The following is a 19789-nucleotide window of genomic DNA, read 5'->3' as shown; positions in this document are numbered from 1 at the left end:
GTCCCTCAAGATTTGGGGGCAATGGAGACGCCACAGGGGGGAGGTAGAGGCTTCGGTGTGGTCTCCGATCCGAGAGAACCATCGGTTTGTCCCAGGGAGAACAGATGGGGGGTTACTGAGCTGGCAAAGGGCAGGTATTAGAAGGATGGGGGACCTGTTTATAGATGGGACGTTCACGAGCCTTGGGGCGTTGGGAGGAAAAATTCGGGCTCCCCCGGAAATGCGTTCAGGTACATACAGATAAGGGCGTTCGTAAGACGGCAGGTGAGGGCATTCCCGCTGTTGCCAGCACGCAGGATCCAGTGCTCTCAGGGGTGTGGGCTGGAGAGGGCAAGGTCTCGGTGATTTACCATGAGATGCAGGGGGAGGCGGCCTCAGTGGAGAAGCTAAAAGGGAAATGGGAGGAGGAGCTTGGGGAGGAGATAGGCGAGGGTACATGGGCAGACGCCCTGGGTAGGGTAAATTCTTCCTCCTCTTGCGCCAGGCTTAGCTTGATACAATTTAAGCTTCTGCACAGGGCACACGTGACTGGGGCAAGTCCGAGTCGTTTTTTTGGGGTAGAGAACAGATGTGCAAGGTGTTCGGGGAGCCCGACAAACCACGGCCACATGTTCTGGGCATGCCCAGCGCTGGATGAGTTCTGGAGGGGCGTTGCGAGGACGGTGTCGAAGGTGGTGAACACCCGGGTTAAGCAGAGCTGGGGGCTCGCAATATTTGCGGTATCGGACGAGCCGGGAGTGCAGGAGAAGAAAGAGGCCGGTATTCTGGCCTTTGCATCCCTGGTAGCCCGGCGGAGGATTCTGTTGCAATGGAAGGATGTGAGGCCCCCAAGTGTGGAAGCCTGGATCAGCGACATGGCAGGGTTTATTAAATTAGAGAGGGTCATTAACAAGTAGTGAAAGACACCAGAGAAAAATGATAAAGTTTCTTTTTTTTTTAAATAATTTAGAGTGCTCAATTTTCTTCCAATTAAGGAGCAATTTAGGTGGCCAATCCACCTAACCTGCACATCTTTGGGTTGTGGGGTTGAAACCCACGCAAACACAGAATGTGCAAACTCCACACGGACAATGATCCAGAGCCGGGATCAAACCTGGGTCCTCAGCGCCGTATGCAGCAGTGCTAACCACTGGGCCACCCTGACCCATTTCTCTCTTGAACATCGATGCCAAACTACTAGCCATGGCAATGGTAAACTTTCAAGGAGGGTAACACGAGTCTGATAAGTTTGTGCTCATATCTAAGATGTCATTGACATGCACTGTTGGAACAGCTCAATGGTTAAGAATGGTTAACCACCCTTTGGGCAACTTCCAGTGGTGGCGGCCAAGGAGTAGTAGGTCACGTATTTGGTAGCTCCCGCTCGTGGTGGACTTTTTGGACCTTTGCTCCCGACTTTTGGGGAATTTGATCGGAAAAATCAGAGGCAGGTGTGACAGAGAGGAGGAATCCCCCACCAGTTTATGGGGACATGGACCAGAAGTGGTCTTACAAGAAATAGCCGGGCACAAAAGGCGCGTGCAGAACCTACAGCACAGGAGAACATGGCGGAGGTGCAGGATCCTGGATTGATGGTCCAGTGGTCAACGGTACAGCTGGTGAAATTCATTCAGGAGAGTTTTGCCAAGCAAAAGCGGGAAGATTTAGACCTGATTAAGGCATCGAGCGATCGGGTGGAACAGAGGCTAGAAGGCCATAGACTGGCGATCCAGAGGGTGGAAGAGAAGGTGGCCGAACACGAGGCACGAGGACCAGCTAATCGCCGTGGAGGCAGAGATGGGGCTGATGAGGGACCACCAGAAAAGGCTGCAGGAGAAGATGGAGGATTTGGAGAACAGGTCCCGTAGACAGAACCTGAGGATCGTCGGCCTCCCGGAGAGTAGGGAGGGTTTGGACGCAAGTGGCAAGTATGCTTGAAAAGCTGCTGGGTGATGGGGCGTTTGCTCGACCCTTGGAAGTGGACAGAGCGCATAGAGCACTTGCGAGGAAGCCGTGTTTGAATGATCCGCCGAGGGAGATAGTGGTGCGAATGCACCGGTTCCTGGACAAGGAACAGATTTTGCGGTGGGCCAAGCAGACACGGAGCTGCAAGTGGGAGCTCAGCGAGTTGAGCATCTAACGGGACCTGGGTCCACGCAGAATTGGCCAAAAGAAGAGCGGGATTTAATAGGGTAAAAGGGGGTGAAGTTTGGAATGTTACACCCAGTTCGTTTGTGGGTCCCCTTCGAGGGTCAAGAACATTACTTTGGATCATCAAACGAGGCAATGGACTTTGTTAAGGACAAAAGATTGGCAAGGTGACTGAAGATACTGAACGTTGGGGGCGAGTAATGCTGTGCTTGGCTTTGAAGTGATTTTTGTTTTGGACTGTACATGGAGTGCTTTCTGTATCAATTTTTGGGCTGTTGCTCAGTTTTGTATGTGAGTTAACTTGTTGGGGGGATGGAGGAGTCGGTTTTTTCTTATGTGTGTCGGTTGGGGATTGTGATGTATGTTCGGGGGGGGGGGGGGTGAGCAGGTGATAAGTTTGTTGAGGGGGGTTCGAATTGTTGTTGTATTAATGGGGGGGGGGGGGGGATTGCTTTGCTCACAGGGTAGGGACTGTTGCTGGGAACAAATTTGGAGGTCGAGGACAGTGTTGCCTGAGCTGGAGGCTGGCTTAAGACGACCCATGGAGGTTCGGACGGCCAATAGTGAAGGAGTTTTCTTTCTTTTCCCATGTCCAAAAAGTCTACTCCTGTATTGATTTTTTTCCTCTTGTCCAAGGCTTTTCTGGCGGGGGTGGTGGATACCGAGTATTGGGCAATTGCTGTGTCAACCATGCCCCACACTGGGTGGATCTACAGGTGAGCAAGGAGGGTGGTCAGCGCCCGCAATAGAGATTGGACATAGGACTGTTAGCGGATGAGGGCATGTGAGGGAGGCCATCCAGAACTATTTGGAAATAAATTACACGGGGGAAATCTCGGCAACAACGGTTTGGGAAGCGCTGAAGGCAGTGGTCAGGGGGAAGCTAATCTCAATACGAGCCCATAAGGGGAAACTGGGGCGAGCAGAGATAGATAGATAGGTTGGTTGGGGAAATACTCCAGGTGGATAGGAGATATTCAGATGCCCCGGAGGCCGGATTATTAAAGGAGCGGCAGAAGCTACAGATGGAGTTTGTTCTGTTTGCGGTGGAGCAATTGAGGAAGGCAAGGGGGGCGGTATTGCGTATAAGGCCAGCGGGATGCTTCCACACCAGCGAAGGAAAAGGGAGGCGGCCAAGGAGATAGGAAGAGTGAAGGACGGAGGAGGGAATACGGTCTTGGACCCAGCAGGGGTGAACGGGATGTTTAAGGAGTTTTACAGTCGGCTGTCTGAGTCAGAATCCCCAGCTGGGGTGGAGGGAATGAGCAAGTTTTTGCAAGGGTTGGAGTTTCCAAAGGTGGAGGAAGGATTGGTGGAGGGGTTGGGAGCGCCAATTGGGCTTTAAGAAATAGTAGAGGGACTGGAAGCCATGCAGTCAGGCAAGGCCCCGGGACCAGATGGCTACCCAGTGGAAGTTTACAGGATGTTTTCTGGGATGGTGGGCCTGCTGCTCGTGAGGGCATTTAATGAGGCAAGGGAACGGGGTGTTCTTCCCCCAACAATGTCACGGGCCTCGGTCTCATCGATCCTGAAGCGGGAGAAGGACCCAGAGCTATGCGGGTCATACAGGCCCAATCTCCCTATTGAACATCGATGCCAAATCTTGGCCTCAAGGATAGAAGACAGTGTCCCGGAGGTGATAGCAGAAGACGGGGTTTGTTAAGGGCAGGCAGCTAACGGCCAACGTTAGACGGCTCTTAAATGTGATCATGATGTAATCCGAGGGGAGGGAGATGGAGGTAGTGGTCTCTATGTACACGGAAAAGGCCTTTGACCGTGTGCAGTGGAATTATTTGTGGGAAGTGTTGGGATGGTTCGGGTTTGGGCAGGGCTTCATTGACTGGGTTTGGTTGTTCAACCAAGCTCCGGTGGCGAGTGTACGAACAAATTGGCTGACGTCGGGCTGCTTTAAACTGCACCAAGGGACAAGGCAAGGATGTCCCCTCTCCCCATTGCGGTTTGCTTTGGCCATAGAACCACTGGCAATGCCGCTAAGAGCATCAAAAAACTGGAAGGGTTGGGTTCGAATCCCAGCTCTGGGTCACTGTCCGTGAGGAGTTTGCACATTCTCCTCGTGTCTGCGTGGGTTTCACCCCCACAATCCAAAGATGTGCAGGATAGGTGGATTGGCCACGCTAAATTGCCCCTTAATTGGAAAAAATAATTGGGTACTCTAAATTAGGCCGGTTTTCGGGGTACAAGTTGAATATGGCTAAAAGTCAGATGTTTGCGATCCAGGCAAGAGGGAAGACTGGGGCAGCTGCCGTTCCGAGTGGCAAGAGGGAGTTTCCGCTATTTGAGAATCCAGGTTACACGGGAATGGGAGCTGCTACATAAACTAAATTTGACCTGGCTAGTGAAACAAATGAAGGAGGACGTTCGTAGATGGGACATGCTCCCGCTGTCACTGGCGGGGAGAGTACAGACCGTGACAATGATGGTCCTCCCGAGACTTTTGTTTGTTTTACAGTGCCTCCCTATCTTTATCCCAAAGGCTCCCCCCCCCCATCCCGTCTCCCCCCCACCCCCATCTCTCTCTCTCTTCCCCCCCCCCCCCCCCGTAAAAAAAACCAAACAACTTTATCCCAAAGGCCTATTTTTAAACGGGCAAATAGGGTGATCTCTGGTTTTGTGTTGGCGGGTTAAATCCTGCGAATAAAGAAAGTGCTGCTGGAGTGTAGTCGAGGGGACGGTGGGCTGGCGCTGTGTACTTTAGCAACTATTACTGGGCGGCAAACATAGCCATGATTGGGAGGTGCATAGTGGTGGGGGAGGGGTGGTGTGGGATAGAGTAGAGGCGGCACCGTGTAAGGGCACAAGTTTGGGGACATTGGCAAGGGCACCTCTGCCGTTCTCGTCGGCACGGTACTCCACAGGCCCGGTGGTAGTGGCGGCCCTGAGAGTCTGGGGCAGTGGAGGAAGCACATGAGAGCGGAGGGAGCATCAGTGTGGGCTCCAATTTGTAATAATCACCAGTTTGTCCTGGGGTGGTTGGATGGGGGGGGGGGGGGGGGGGGGGGGGGGGTTTCGGAGGTGACAAGAGAGTAGGCATTGAGAGGATGGGAGATTTATTTATAAACGGGAGCTTTCCCTGTTTGGAGGATTGAGAAGTTTGAGTTGCTGGGAGGGAATGGGTTTTGATGTCTGCAGATAAGGGATTTTGTGCCAAGGCAGGTTTCGAACTTTCCACTGCCACTGCCACGGGGGATACAAGGCAGGGTAGTTTCTCGAACGGGGGTGGGAGAAGGGAAGGTTTTGAATAAATACAAAGAGCTTATGGAGTGGGAAGTAACTCAGACAGAGGAGCTATAGCACAAATGGGAAGACGAGCCAGAAACGATAGAAGCGGGTCTGTGGGCGGACGCTCGGAGCAGAGTCAACGCGGATGAATGCGGATGACTAGGCCTTTGCCTCCTTGGTCGCCCAGAGACGGATATTGCTAGCATGGAGGCACTCGAAGCCCCCAAAATCAGAGATCTGGGTTAATGACACGGCTGAGTTTCTCAGACTTGCGGAAATTAGGCCCGCCTTAAGAGGGTAGGCGCTGGGGGGTAAATTTTCTGTTTAGGGTAGGTGGGATTGGCGAGGGATGAAGATGTTTTTATGCACTATGTTAACATTTGTATTTGTACTGTTTATTGGTATTATTATAAAATTATAAATACCTTAATAAAATGTTTTACAAAAATAAAATGACCCTTTGAATAATCCAGCATTGGATTAAAAAATTCAATCTCAAATCAATGTAAATTAACAACGTTTTTTAAATAATATATTCAGAAACAAAGATTAACGGCCAAAGGACCCTTTGTTAACATCACTTGCACAGTTGAAAAGAGTAAAGAAAAATTAGGATGAGCTGACAGATTCAGCTAGAAGATTGATTGATTGATATTTATTGTCACATGTACCGAAGTACGTGAAAAGTATTTTTCTGCGGCCAAGAGAACGTACACAGTAGATAAAAGAACAATCGACATTGACAAATGGTAGATCAACAAATAGTGATTGGTTACAGTGCAGAACAAGGGTCAAACAAAGCAATACATGAGCAAGTACAGCAGAGGGTGTCGTGAATAGTGTTCTTACAGGGAACAGATCAGTCCGAGGGAGAGTCGTTGAGGAATCTAGTAGCTGTGGGAAAGAAGCTGTTCTGGATGTGCGGGTCTTCAGACTTCTGTATCTTCTGCCTGATGGAAGGGTTATAGAAGAGGGCAAAGTCTGGGTGCAAGGGGTCTCTGACAATGCTGCCTGCCTTCCTGAGACAGTGGGAGGTACATACAGAATCAATGGGAGGGTGGCAAGCTTGTGTGATACTTTGGGCTGAGTTCACCACACCCTGCAGTTTCTTGCCACCTTGGGCTGAGCAGTTGCCATACCGAAGTGTGATGCAGCCAGATAGGATGCTCTCTCTGGCACATCTGTAGACGTTTGTGAAAGTTGATGCAGATATGCCGAATTTCTTTAGCTTCCGGAGGAAGGAAGTAGAGACGATGTTGGGCTTTCTTGACTGTTGCATCAACATGAGTGGACAATGAGTGACTGTTGGTGACGGTGATCCCCAGTAACTTAAAGCTATCGTCCATCTCCACTTCGGAGCCATTTATATCGGTACACCATGCAACCAAGTGATCTAACTCCCTTCTGTATGTAGTCTGATTCATCGTTGTTTGAGATATGACCCACCACAGTCATATCATCCGTAAACTTACAGATTGAATTGGAGTTAAATCTTGCTTCACAGTTGTGTGTAGGGAGTACAATGAAGGACTGAGCACACATCTTTGCGGGGTCCCGGTGTTGAGGACTATTGTGGAAGAGGTGCTGTTACCTATCCTGACAGATTGCAGTCTGTTGGTGAGGAAGTCAAGGATCCAGCTGCACAGGGAGGGGTCAAGTCCAAGATTGCAGAGTTTGGTTATTATGAATGAAGGAGGATTCTGGGAAAAAAGCAGTTCCACTATGGAGATCCTGAGATTTTCCCTGACTTCATTTGACTTGCACATGAACATAAGAAATAGGAGAAAGAGTATACCATTTAGTCCCCCAAGTTAATCCTGTCATTCAACAAGATCATGGCTGATTTATCTTAACCACACCTACCCAAACTATCATGTGCTCGAATCAAGAAGCTCAAACATCTAATGATTTCTGACTTTAATATACTCAATGACTGAGCTTGCACAGCCCTTCAGGTAAAACATTTCCAACAAAATAACTCATCTCAGTATTATATGCCATTATGCTGAGACTCTGACTGCCAGTTCCAGACTCCCAGACCACCGATTCATGCCTCCTTAAGAATTTCTATGTTTCAATAAAATCACTTCTCATCCTTCTATATTCTAGGTACCATAGATTGCAGAGTCTAAGTCAACCTTTGAAGCCTCAAAAAATCCATCCCAAATTGTGGGGTCGACTGATTCACCTAGTATATGTAAACTGCCACTATTGGTTTAAGCGGTTGCCTTTTTGAAATGTGAGAAAAATACACCAGTCGGTCAAATTAAATAAACGTGACGTGCTTCATTGATTGAATTATTTCTACAAGCATAGCTTCAACTCAAATCAAAACTTAACAAACTGCCAAATTAATTTGTCTTTGGCATCTGATGCAAAGAGTTCATCAAATTCATTGAGGTACATGAACTGTGGCATCATCATGCAGATCTCATTCTGGATCAGATTCAGAATCATCCCTCCACAACAAACCATCTTCCTCTCTATCCACTGAATTGTTTCTTCTGCATTTTTGAATAACCCAAGAACAGTTTCTGCATTAATAGTTTTCATAGTACGATGGCAAAACCATATAAGACATCAAGTTGGGCAGCATGCATATTTCCACTCTTCGTGAACGTTTTCCTTCATCAACCATGCACCTATTCCTCTCAACTCCAACAAGGTCTTTGATTGGCTTATTGAGACACACATCCAAAAAATTTGAACAATGGACCGCTTGGTATAACAAATTTGGGTGATAATTCTTCACAGGCACCTCTTGATCTCAGAGTAGAAAGGATTTCGAGATATTCCACACAAGTTGAATTCTTTACGTAGGCCGCCAGGAGATACCTACCCCATATCTTATTGATCCACAAAACTTCACTCCATCCTCATCCATCCAACAGTCCTCGTGGTCATGCACAAAAACCCCTGCATGTAACTTGATTTTCCGCATAGTTTTATGTTTGAAATTTACCACAGGCTTCAATTTTGTTCCATCAGACTTGCGGGCCAGTACCACTTGAATTGCCTTCTGGTGCCTGTGGTTTTCACTGAAAGTGCTTTTCAAACTTTCTACTCCACACTTCGACTGCCGGGCATATTGAAATTAATGGACGTTTTATCTATGTTGCCAATGTGATATAATGGGCACTCATGTTTCGCCACAATTTGAAGAATTGGTGCGAACTGGGTGTTTTGGCATCAAGGTCTCTTAGTAGTCTCTCAGCGATCTTGATTTTTTTGCCATAACACGAGACATTTTCGTTCCATAAAGGAGTTACACCAAATAGCTGCTGCTCTGAAATCTTTCCTGGACTCAGGGTTTAATTTGGCCCATATACACTTAGCATCTCTGGTGACCTAACCATTGTGACGATTTGAGGACCCACTCCAATACATACATCTCAAGATCAGGTCAGTGGTTGGCAACTGGTCCAGTAACTCCAAAAACCACCATGGCAAGTTGTGAAAGCAAATTTAATTCACCTGGAAATTTATGTACCAGGTAAAATGACAAGATTATTGTTAAAAACCCAACACTTTACAGGGACTCTGCAAAATTTCAAGAGAATAAACTTGCAAATGAAAGGTGAGCATCGCTGCACGATGACGAGCATAATTTTCACAGTACACCGGTACCAAGCTCCTCAGGGTAATATCAAGTAGCATTGATCTTCAGCTAATTTATTCATCATATGGTCTGCAGTGGTATAATTCCAGTGTTCAGCTCTATTCACAACTCCACTGACATAATGTTTTTATATGAGCCTACTGCAGCGCCTGACAGAGATGATACTAGATCCATGTCACATAATTACAAGTTAATAGATATCTCCAATAGCAAAGACATGCATCAGTTAAGTAAAAACAGCAACTAACCAGGAAAGGCAACAAAATAAATATTTTAAAAAACCATCAGAGTAGTTTATCATTCCAAACATGATGGCACTGGCTTAGTGAGCAATTTGTCTTGAGGGGCAAATATTTGACAATGGTAGAATTGAAGATTAAAACTGCCACAATCAAAACCGCACACTAAAAACAGCACCAGACTTGACTCAGTGGGAAGATGAAGAATCTTGTTTTGTCAGAATATGACTATCAAGGTACTTACACTGGCAATACATGGTTCAATTGTTTGAGTTGTTCTCTTCAGGAGTACTTTAGCTAAATCATAAGCTTGCTTGTTCATGTTCTGAAACAGAATATTAGCAAACATTATACGACTTGTTCATCACAGCCAATACACAATACTCTGAAATTGTAATTATTCAAATCAGTACATTTAATATCAATTATTATATATCCATTAATGATCTTGTAAATAACGACTGCAATGTCATGTCAGTATTTTGCTCTTCACAAAAACCTTTAAAAATGCAACATAGTTTTCCACTCTATCGTGTTTTCTGGGCAAGTGTTCTGTCCAAGTGCTCAAAAACAAGCTGAACGAGCTTAACATCAGACTTGCATCTCAGAGGAAAGTGAGCTGTGTTTCACAGAGACATGGTTCACTGCTGCATCACCGGACTGTGCCACACAACCAGACAGCTTCTCAATACACCAGATGGAGTGCACATTGCCTTCCATGGGAGTTCACTTCTACCATCATCACAACGGTTTCCATCCAACACCAGGCAGAAATGAAGAAGGCGCTTGATGAATTGCACACCGCTATAAATAACAGTGAAACAGAATATCCAGAGGCCTTGTTCATCGTGGCCAGAGATTTCAACCAGGCCGACCTCAAAGTGCACTGCCAAATTTCCACCGGCACATTTCCTGCCCCACTAGGGCACTAGGGGTCCCAACATCCTTAACCACTGCTGCACAAAAAAGGTGCCAACCGATCCATCCCCCGACCACACTTCGTAAAATCGGACCACAAGACGGTGCTCCTTTTCCCGGCATACAAGCAGAAACGTAAGCGGAAAAATCCGGTTAGGAAGGTCATGCAATACTGGTCCGAGGCAATGGAAGAGCTCCTACGTGACTGCTGGGAGTCAGTGGACTGGTCCATATTCAAGAAATCAGCGGTCAACCTAGATGGGTATGCCACCACCATTACAGATCACAGACTTCATCTGTAAGTGTGTCGAAGATTGCATTCCAAAGGTAGTACTGCTCAGTACAGTATGCAGTAAGCAGTTGAATCACATGTACCAGCTTGACAACAGGTGTATGCAGAGATCCTGTTGTGTGTAGAGTTCTCTGGTATATGCAGAGATAGCTACGCTCATGTTGAGCTGTGGTGGGACCATACTGACCTGTTGGTGAGAGTTCAAACTGCTAATTGCTTTTTTATTCCTGATGGAAATTAGGTCAAAACTCCTGTTTGGAGTATATTATAACGGTGAACTCCAGATTGATGTTGGTGACAAAAATCTGGATTTCATGTGTTCTCAGAATTGCAGGAGGTGATGTTAATTACAACTTTCCAAAGGACCCAAAAAAACGGAGAAAGAAAATCTTGGGGGCCTTGCCCTCAATGTTGCCACGGTCCTATTTAAAATGAAATTTATATCAGCGATCCTTTCTTTGACAGAGTCATCAGGACCAACACTCTGCATTTGCTTCTGTTAAGTTGATTCAAAATTAATAGTGCATGACTTCATAACAATTTTTTCTATCAGGAGGAAGTTGAATTCAATCCAATTGCATTCTGTGGACTAATGCAAGAAGACCTAATAGATGAACACTTCAGAACAGACCTTCATTTGAAGATCAAGACCCTTCAAATATGCAACATGCAGATTTTATTGCCCCTAAATTGATCAGATTACAGCTTTCCTCATTTCTATTCTCTTAGATATGTGGAAAAAATAAAAAAGTGTCCTATAATTGCATAAATTAGAGGGATGGAAAATAGCAAGAGTAAAACAGAATTTGAAAAGGAAACAGAGTTTTCTATTTTCATGGAATAAGGAGGTAACATGACTGAAAGGTGTCATCACGTCCCAACAAATTAAAAATAAAATTGAGATGTGTGAAGTTAATAACAAAGCAAATATCAACTGAAATGCGCCTGGAGCCGAATCAGGACTCATAACATTCCCGTGCACAAACTTTCAGGGGAAATTGACAAAGAAGGAGATAGGGAGGGCGCTGGAATTAAAGACAATATAATCATAGCTTATAATAATAACTTGAGTTTAGCTTAGTAGAAAGGGGTGAAGTGGCTGCGAGGCCATCTCAAAATTAATTCCACCAAGCAAACTACTGTTACTCCTATTCCCAATCTCGCTTCATGTCTCAGCTGTGTTTCAATTGGTTTATTCGAGTCAGAAGACTGACGGTCCGAAACCCACTCCAGGATTTCAGCACAAAAATCAAGGCTGACATTTCAATATGATTCTGAGCTAGTGCTGCATTATTGGAGGTGCAGCCTTTTAGACAAGATGTTAAATGGAGGCCCAGTCTGCTGTCTCAGGTGGATGTAAAAACTCCCATGGTACGATTTCAAAAAGAATAGGAATTGTCCTTGGTACCTTGGCTAATATATTTCCCTCAATCAACACCAAATACACAGATTATTTGGTCATCCCTAGTATTACTTATGACATCAGGCATGTGCAAATTAGCTGCTGTTCTTCCCATGTTACAACAGTGTTGCCATTTCAAAAGTACATTTTTACTTTAAATCGCTTTTGGGAGATGGACTAAATCAAGTGGGCCAATCAAAGAAAAGTAAGGTACTATATGATGCTACACACCATCACATTAAGGTCCAAGCATATTTTTGCCATTGCAACTTCACAGCTATCTTTTCAAATTAGGTGAAATATCTTTCAACTCCAAATTTGGCAATAAACAAAGATATTTTATTAAATCAATAACCTCAGTGGAGTCCATGTGGACGTTGCACATTCTCCCCATGTCTGCGTGGGTTTCACCCCCACAAACCAAAAGACGTGCAGAGTAGGTGGATTGGCCACGCTAAATTGCCCCTTAATTGGGAAAAAAATAATTGGGCACTCAAAATTAAATAATTTTTTAAATCCTCAATGGAATCAGGCTCATCTTCCAAGCTATTTTTTCTCACTTCTTACTTTAATCCAAGTCAGGGGTGTCCGCGAACTGGCTGCCTCCACATGACCAGCAAATATCAGTTTGAAAGTAGCAAACGACCAATCAAAACTAATTACAGCAGTACAATAGGCCAATGAGAGCAAGGCCTCTTGGAGCACTCAATCCAATAGGCTTTTCCCTGTTTGGCCCATTTGATTTATTCCATCTCACTATTGCTGAACAGAAGAGACCATGGCCAACAGCAAGGAGTGAGCCCGAGAACAGAGCCAGAATAGAGCGAGAGAGAGAGCCAGCGCGCGAGAGGGTTTGTGATTCATGATCACTCTTGCACCTCCAACCTTACCCTCTGTCAGAACATGTTTTTGCCTTTTTTAGAGGTGAGAGTGACTGCCCTTGACATCAAGGTGGCATTTGACAGAGTATGGCATCAAGGAGCCTAGCTAAACTGGAGTCAATGGGAATTAGGAGGGAATCTCTCCGCTGGTTGGAGTCATACCTGGCACAAAGGAAAATGGCTGCGGTGGTTGGAGGTCAATCATCTCAGCTCCAGGGCATCACTGCAGGAGGTCCTCAGAGTAGTGTCCGAGGCCCAACCATCTACAACTGCTCCATCAATGATCTGCCTTCCATCATAAGGTCAGTAGTGGGATGTTTGTGGATAACCGCACAACGTTTAACACCATTCGTGACTCCTCAGATAATGAAGCAGTTCATGTCCAAATGCAGCAAGAGCTGGACAATATGCAGGCTTGGGCTGACAAGTTGCAAGTTACATTTGCGCCACACAAGTGCCAGGCAATGTCCATCTCCTACAGAAGAGGATCCATTGATCAGAAACTGAACTGGAGTAGCCACATTGGGGATGGGACGTTTCGGCGTGGCCAGTTCGGCGTAGCCGATTGGAATGGGACATTTCGGCGTGGCCGATTCGGCAGAGGAGTTTTTCGGCGGAGGGACGTCAAATTAGTTATACAGTAGTCCCCCTTTATAACACGGGTGTTGGGGTCCAAGACAGCCACCCGCGTTGCATCCGAGCCGCGGATATCCACGATGGGGGTTTTTAATTTATTTTAAAATCTATGCTTGCGCTTCCCATTGAGAGTCTACGGGGGCGGGGGGAGAGGTCAGACCCCCGTAGGCTCTCAATGGGCAGCGCTAGCATAGATTTTTAAATAAATTTAAAACCCCCATCGTGGATCTAATTAAAACAGTGTCAATTTCAGCGGCCGGAGAGGGAAGCTGCCCTCTCACTGAAGCAATCAGCGGCCGCTGAAATTGACACTGCCGGCTGCTCTCTCTCTCCAATCCAACTTTTAAGTTTTAATGTTTCTGATTGTGTCAATTTCAGAGAGAAGCTTCCCTTTCAGTAACACCGGCTTTCTTTAAGAGTTTAATGTTGGTGCCTTTCTTTAAGAGACCCGGTTTGGTGCACAAACACGATATCTGAGGCGGCTGGAAGGAAAAGATACAAGAAATGGGCTGCACAAACATTTTGCGACTATAACTAATTTGACGCCGAAACGTCCCTCCGCCGAAAAATTCCTCCGTCGAATCGGCTACGCCGAACTGGCCACGCCGAAACGTACCAAACCCAGCCACATTAATACTGTGGCTCCCAGGGCAGGTCAAAAGCTAGGAAGGCTAGGCGAATAACTCACCTCTTGACCCCCCCAAAGCCTTTCCACCATTTACAAGGCACAAGTCAGGAGTGTTGGATGCATGCAACTCCAATAACACTCAAGAAGCTTGACATTATCCAGCACAAAGCAGCCAGCTTGATTGCTCCTCCTTCCTCAAGCATCCAAACCCTCCACCACCTACGAACAGTGGCAGCCTTGTATACCATCGACAACTTGCACAGCAACTCACCAAGGTTCCATAGACAGCACCTTGCAAACCCACGGCCACTACCATCTCGAAGGGCAAGAGCAGCAGGTACCTAGGAACCCCAGGACCTGGAGGTTCCCCTCCATGTCACTCGCCACCCGGACGTGGAAATATATTGCCGTTCCTTTATTGTCTTTGGGGTAAATCCTGCAACTCCCTCCCTAATAGCATAGTGGGTGTACCTGACCTGAAGGACTGCCATGATGTGGAGATAATGGCGTTGGAATGGGGTGAGCACATTAAGAGGTCTTACAACACCACATTGTAAGCGACAACACCAGGTTGTAACCAACAGCGACCACGACACCACACAACACTGCCATGGCAATCTCTGCAAGACGTGCCAGATCAATCATTACACGTGAGAACACCACCCACCAGTTACGTGGTCCATACTGGTGCGACTCGGCCAACGTTGTCTAACTCATACGCTGCAGAAAAGGATGTCCTGAAGCGTGGTACATTGGCAAGACCATGCAGACGCTGCGACAACGGATGAACGGACATCACGTGACAATCGCCAAGCAGGAATGTTCCCTTCCAGTCAGGGAACACTTCAGCAGTCAAGTGCATTCAGCTTCTGATCTTCGGGTAAGCGTTCTCCAAGGCGGCCTTCGGGACGCGTGACAACGCAGAACCGCCGAGCAGAAACTTGTAGCCAAGTTCCACACACGAGTACGGCCTCAACCGAGACCTTGGATTTATGTTGCATTACATTCAACCCCCCCCCCCAAACATCTGGCCTGGGCTTGCGAAATCCGACCACTGTCCTGGCTTGAGACAATTCACAGCTCTTTAACCTGTGATTATCCCTCTCTCCAGTTGCTCCATCTGGACCCGTAAAGACTTAATTACCTGCAAAGACTCGCATTCAAAGTATAGTCTTGCATCTTTGACTTTGTCTATTTATATGTTTCTGGAACCCAACTCTTCACTCACCTGTGATTCAAGCTAGTGATTCGAAACAAACCTGTTGGACTTTAACTTGGTGTTGTAAGACTTCTTACTGAAGGACTGCAGCAGTTCAAGGCAGCAACTCATCACCACCTTCTGAAGGGCAACTATGGATGGGCAATAAATTATGGCCTACGCAGAGACACCCACACGAGGTAATGAATTTTTAAAAAGATCCTCCAATGCTCAGAGTTTCTGTGAACTGCCTCTCTTATTCCTAAGCTCAAAATACACTGTTGACACACTGAGAATGCAGAGAGAAGAACAATGTGTTGAAATCAACGTTTATCGTACCCGTTTTAATTCTCGGAACCTCAAAACTGTAGAATTTACTTCCTTCCTCAGTCCGACTTTCCTCCTATAAGATTCTCTCTTTATATAACACAAACTTCACATGACCTAAAGGTTCTTTTCTGATCTTCTGTTTTTAGGCACTGGACAACACTTTAGTTTCTCATGACAAAATCTTCAAACCTAAGGGGCTCCGATTAAACACTGAAGATGATCTAATCTGACTTGGTCGATTTGAAGGGGAATACAACAGAACAACAGAGGGACGGAAAAACCCCAAAGCATTCCAACATGATGCTATTGGTTATCACAGAAAATAAGTGTATTTTTTTTTTAAAGGCATGAAAACCATAACAATACGAAGCTGAAAGTGCAGTCAACACAACGCCTCACATACACATATGAGACAGTTCACATTACAGCATGAAAGACGCAAGATTGAATTAACAGGGCATGGTCCAATGGTCTTATGCATTGTAATTCCTATGATTCTAAAAACAGTTTCACAAATATTCAACTTGTTCAAACAAATTCTATGTTTATCCTTAAAATGTACTTTAAGCATTCTGAAAACTTCTCAACATCTTCAAATTAGTGCCGCTAATTAAAAGGCACAAGAGAGATTAGAGATGTAAGAATCATCATATTTCTTAGGAGGCAGAGCAGAGGAATCTGTTGAGTATCAGGAGAGAGAAAGATGAGGCATAGGTAAGGTTGCGGAGAAACAGCGAGGCGAGCAACTGGTACTTTAAATCCTATTCAAATGTTTATTTCAAATTTCTTCAAATAATTTGGTTTATGATCAAAATATTCTGTTCAAGAATAAATACCTTGTGTGCAGGAATAAGGTTGATAAGAATGGAGTCTAGTAGGTCTTGAGTTACTCCATCCCCTTCCATGATGATAGAACTCATCAAATCCAACATGTGCATCTGAACCTTCTGATTGTGGCTGTTGCTAAGATAAAATATGTTCAAATGGTTACTGACTGCAGAACAACCTTCTACAGTTTAAAGCGGTATTCTTCAAATTCTTCAAGTAAGAGCAGCAGTACATCATGACAACAAACAGGTATGCTTGTTAGGTGAATTAGATATTCAGAATTTTCCATTAGTGTACCGGAACAGGGTTCGATTCCCGGCTTGGGTCACTGACTGCGTGTGGGTTTCCTCCGGGTGCTCCGGATTCCTCCCACAAGTCCCAATAGACATGCTTGTTAGATGAATTGGACATTCTGAATTCTCCCTCTGTGTACCCGAACAGGTGCCAGAGTGTGGCGTCTAGGGGATTTTCACAGTAACTGTGTTGTAGTATTAATGTAAGCCTACTTGTGTTACTAATAAAGATTATGATAATTCAGGAATATTATTTTTGCCAAAAACCTCAGGGTAAACATATGGGCATTTTTAATACAAATTTCAAAAGTTGCTCAAATCGTCGTTTGTTTTCATTTCGTGGCATTTTACCTTGCAAGTAAGTCTTGTCAATTGATTGGAATAGACTGGTTCATATTATATTACCAGAGAGATAAACATTTGACCAATTTTCCTAACGTTTTTAACATAAATAAAATCAAAAAGGATATATGCACAGTTATTCAATGGATTGTATGATTTAACACTAACTTGCGATAAGCATAAAAACTTTGATAAATCATATTTCCGAGAAAACAGTAACAAACTTAACAGTGCTAATCCATTGTGCCAGCAAGAGTAGAGATAATTGACTTTTCTAACTTGCACTTTGATGTCAACTCCAGGAGGCAAAACAAACAACAAAAAAATCACATCATGGTATAATTTTCAGTTTTATTTTGTCATAATCTTTCAGCACAGGATGTAGTGAAAGCCATTAAACTGGAGGGGGAAATACTTACAAGTTAAATTCTTGACTTAATTTAGACAGAATGATTTGAAAACCTGAATGAATGGAATTAACTTTTATAGCTCATCAGAAAGATTCAATGTGATAAGAGAGCACACATGCCAGAACATTCAAGGGGAAGATCCATGAAAGTGCTTCCGTGAATTTAAATACTGATTTCCTGAACGTATTGTGGTTACATTGAACCTGAAAAATAATTGCGGGACAAAATGCAATTTAAAAATTATACCCGAATTTCAGCAAATACACTTGTTAAAATATGGTGCATTCCCAATGAAACAATTAATTTGTCGAATGGGTAGCAAAGTCAGATAAGCCAGAAGGTGCCAACTTTGATTCTCAGTCCGTCCTGAGAGAGCCTGGAGGACAACAGAACCTCAAGAAGCAATTGTGAACTAAACAAGGCCATAACCAGTTTTTCTCTGGGTGGGCTTATTTTTATTGAATTATATAAAAGCTTTGTGTCCAACCTTTGTACAGCCAGAAAAAAAATGCCAATAATTTTCTCCTGTTTTTATTTTATTTTCCTAAGTAAATGTGATGAAACATGACATACATTTTTTAAAAATCTTACTTAATGACTGAGAAGAGGGTCCTGAAGAGCTGTATGAAAATCTCATTACAATCTTCAAGTTCAAAACAGATGTTATACGACTTCACCCATGCCAGGTTCTATAAAACAAAATAACGTTAACAAGTTTACTATTACCAAGTATGGAATTACAATAAGAAATTAGTACCGACAGTACACTTAGCTTGAAAATGGATTGTCAAAATATTATTTACAAATTGAACAGCATAGACTATCAATTTTTGTGCTCCCCAAACAGTTTTAAGTAGGTATGTAATGCAACAGCAGTAACATCATCATCCACTATTTATAAAACAAATCTCCCAGAATGCTACTCATACAGTATAGCTGAGGTTTGCAACTCAGAGTGGCAGTGACCAAATCTATACCATTGTGGTGAAAGATTGTTTATGAATTAAGTGCAGACTAGTGAACAAAACCATGTGAATCAAGAAGTCTCAGGTGGAAATAGTTCAAAAGTAAAGTGTCCAAAAACTATTACCGGAAATGATATGATTCCAATTAATCAAACTTCATCTGAACAGAAGTGAACTGAGGACTCTGCACATAAGAAAACTAAAGCATTCAATATCTGAAATTTAAGAACAATATTGGCAAGAAAAAATGTTACCACCCCAAAGATTTTTTTATAAATAGATGAAGAGCGACGGATAACCAAAAAGAGAGACGGGCCGCTTGGGAACCATAAGAACAATCTGTGCAGAGAAGAATGCTGATTTGGCTCTTTCGTGCAAGAGAAGGACGATCGACACTGCAATCAGTGAGGAGGAATGTGGAATATTAAACAAAATTAACAAAACATGGGGGGGATGCGTTCACGGGTCAAAACCTTGCAAAGTGGATAAATTCCCAGGCCCAGATGAAATGTACCAAGGCTGTTAAGGGAAGCAAGAGAATACACAGTTTCTTCCCTGTCACTTGCCAATCTTCTCTGGTTACTGGTGTGGCAATGGAGGACTGTCAATCTCGTACCCTTGTTTAAAAAGCGGTAGCCTAAGTATTAGAGGCTCACCAGCCAAACTTGGTAGGGTGAAAATTATTGGCAGAAAATTCTGAGGGACAGGATAAATCTTCATTTGGAAATATAATGATTAGTTAAAGACAGTCAGCACAGATTTGTTTGAGGAAGATCACCAAAATGAATGAATTTTTTGAATTGGTAACAAAGAGGGTTGATGATGATAGTGTGTGAGGCGTGCTCTATACAGCTTTTGTTGAGGTACATGATGGAGTGACCCCAAAATTAAAAATTTGTAGGATCCAAGGTAAAGTGGCAAGTTGGATCCAAAATTCTCTCTGAGGTAGGATGCAAATGACAATGGTCGATAGCGACTGGATGGCTGTTTCCAGTGGTGTTCTGCAAAACTCCGTATTGAGCCCCTTGTTTTTTGTTGTATATACCAATGGTTTGGACTTCAATATAGGGTGAACGATTAAGTAATTGACAAGAGTGCACAAAAATTGGATGTGTTGTTGACAATGAACAAGAAAGCTTCAGATTGCAGAAGCGTATTAACGGAAACTCACTGCCTAAGAGTGGCAGAGGCAGAAACTTTCGGATATACACTTTAAGTCCCATAACCTGAAAGGCTATAGATCAAGAGCTGGAAAGTGGGATTAGGCTGCATGGCTACTTCGTCAGCTGGCATGGACATGCTAGGCAGAATGTCCTCCGCTTGAATCTTAATATCCAGGATTCTAAGAGACCGCAATGAGGCAAACTTCAAAGAGACGAGAAGAAAGTGAACAAAGTGCACTGAGCTGAACTGTTGCTAGTTAAAGTGACAATAAGTG

General features: G+C 44.5%; 1 protein-coding gene across 5 annotated transcripts in view; it reads right to left on the bottom strand.

Annotated features, from left to right (window-relative positions):
• Nucleotides 1–19789, bottom strand: part of pds5a (PDS5 cohesin associated factor A) — a 304278-nt gene that overhangs the window by 231892 nt on the left and 52597 nt on the right. For all 5 annotated transcript variants that reach the window (XM_038791382.1, XM_038791383.1, XM_038791380.1 and 2 more), the window contains 3 exons: nt 17978–18075; nt 16350–16476; nt 9473–9553 (listed from right to left, as the gene is read on the bottom strand). In XM_038791382.1, coding sequence (XP_038647310.1) covers nt 9473–9553; nt 16350–16476; nt 17978–18075 — 306 coding nt within the window. The remainder of the gene's footprint in view (nt 1–9472; nt 9554–16349; nt 16477–17977; nt 18076–19789) is intronic.

The sequence above is a fragment of the Scyliorhinus canicula genome, chromosome 3 (assembly GCF_902713615.1).
Source record: "Scyliorhinus canicula chromosome 3, sScyCan1.1, whole genome shotgun sequence".
Lineage (NCBI taxonomy): Eukaryota > Metazoa > Chordata > Chondrichthyes > Carcharhiniformes > Scyliorhinidae > Scyliorhinus > Scyliorhinus canicula.
The sequence above is the reverse complement of the archived record's forward strand: the minus strand, read 5'-3'. Positions and strand labels throughout refer to the sequence as shown.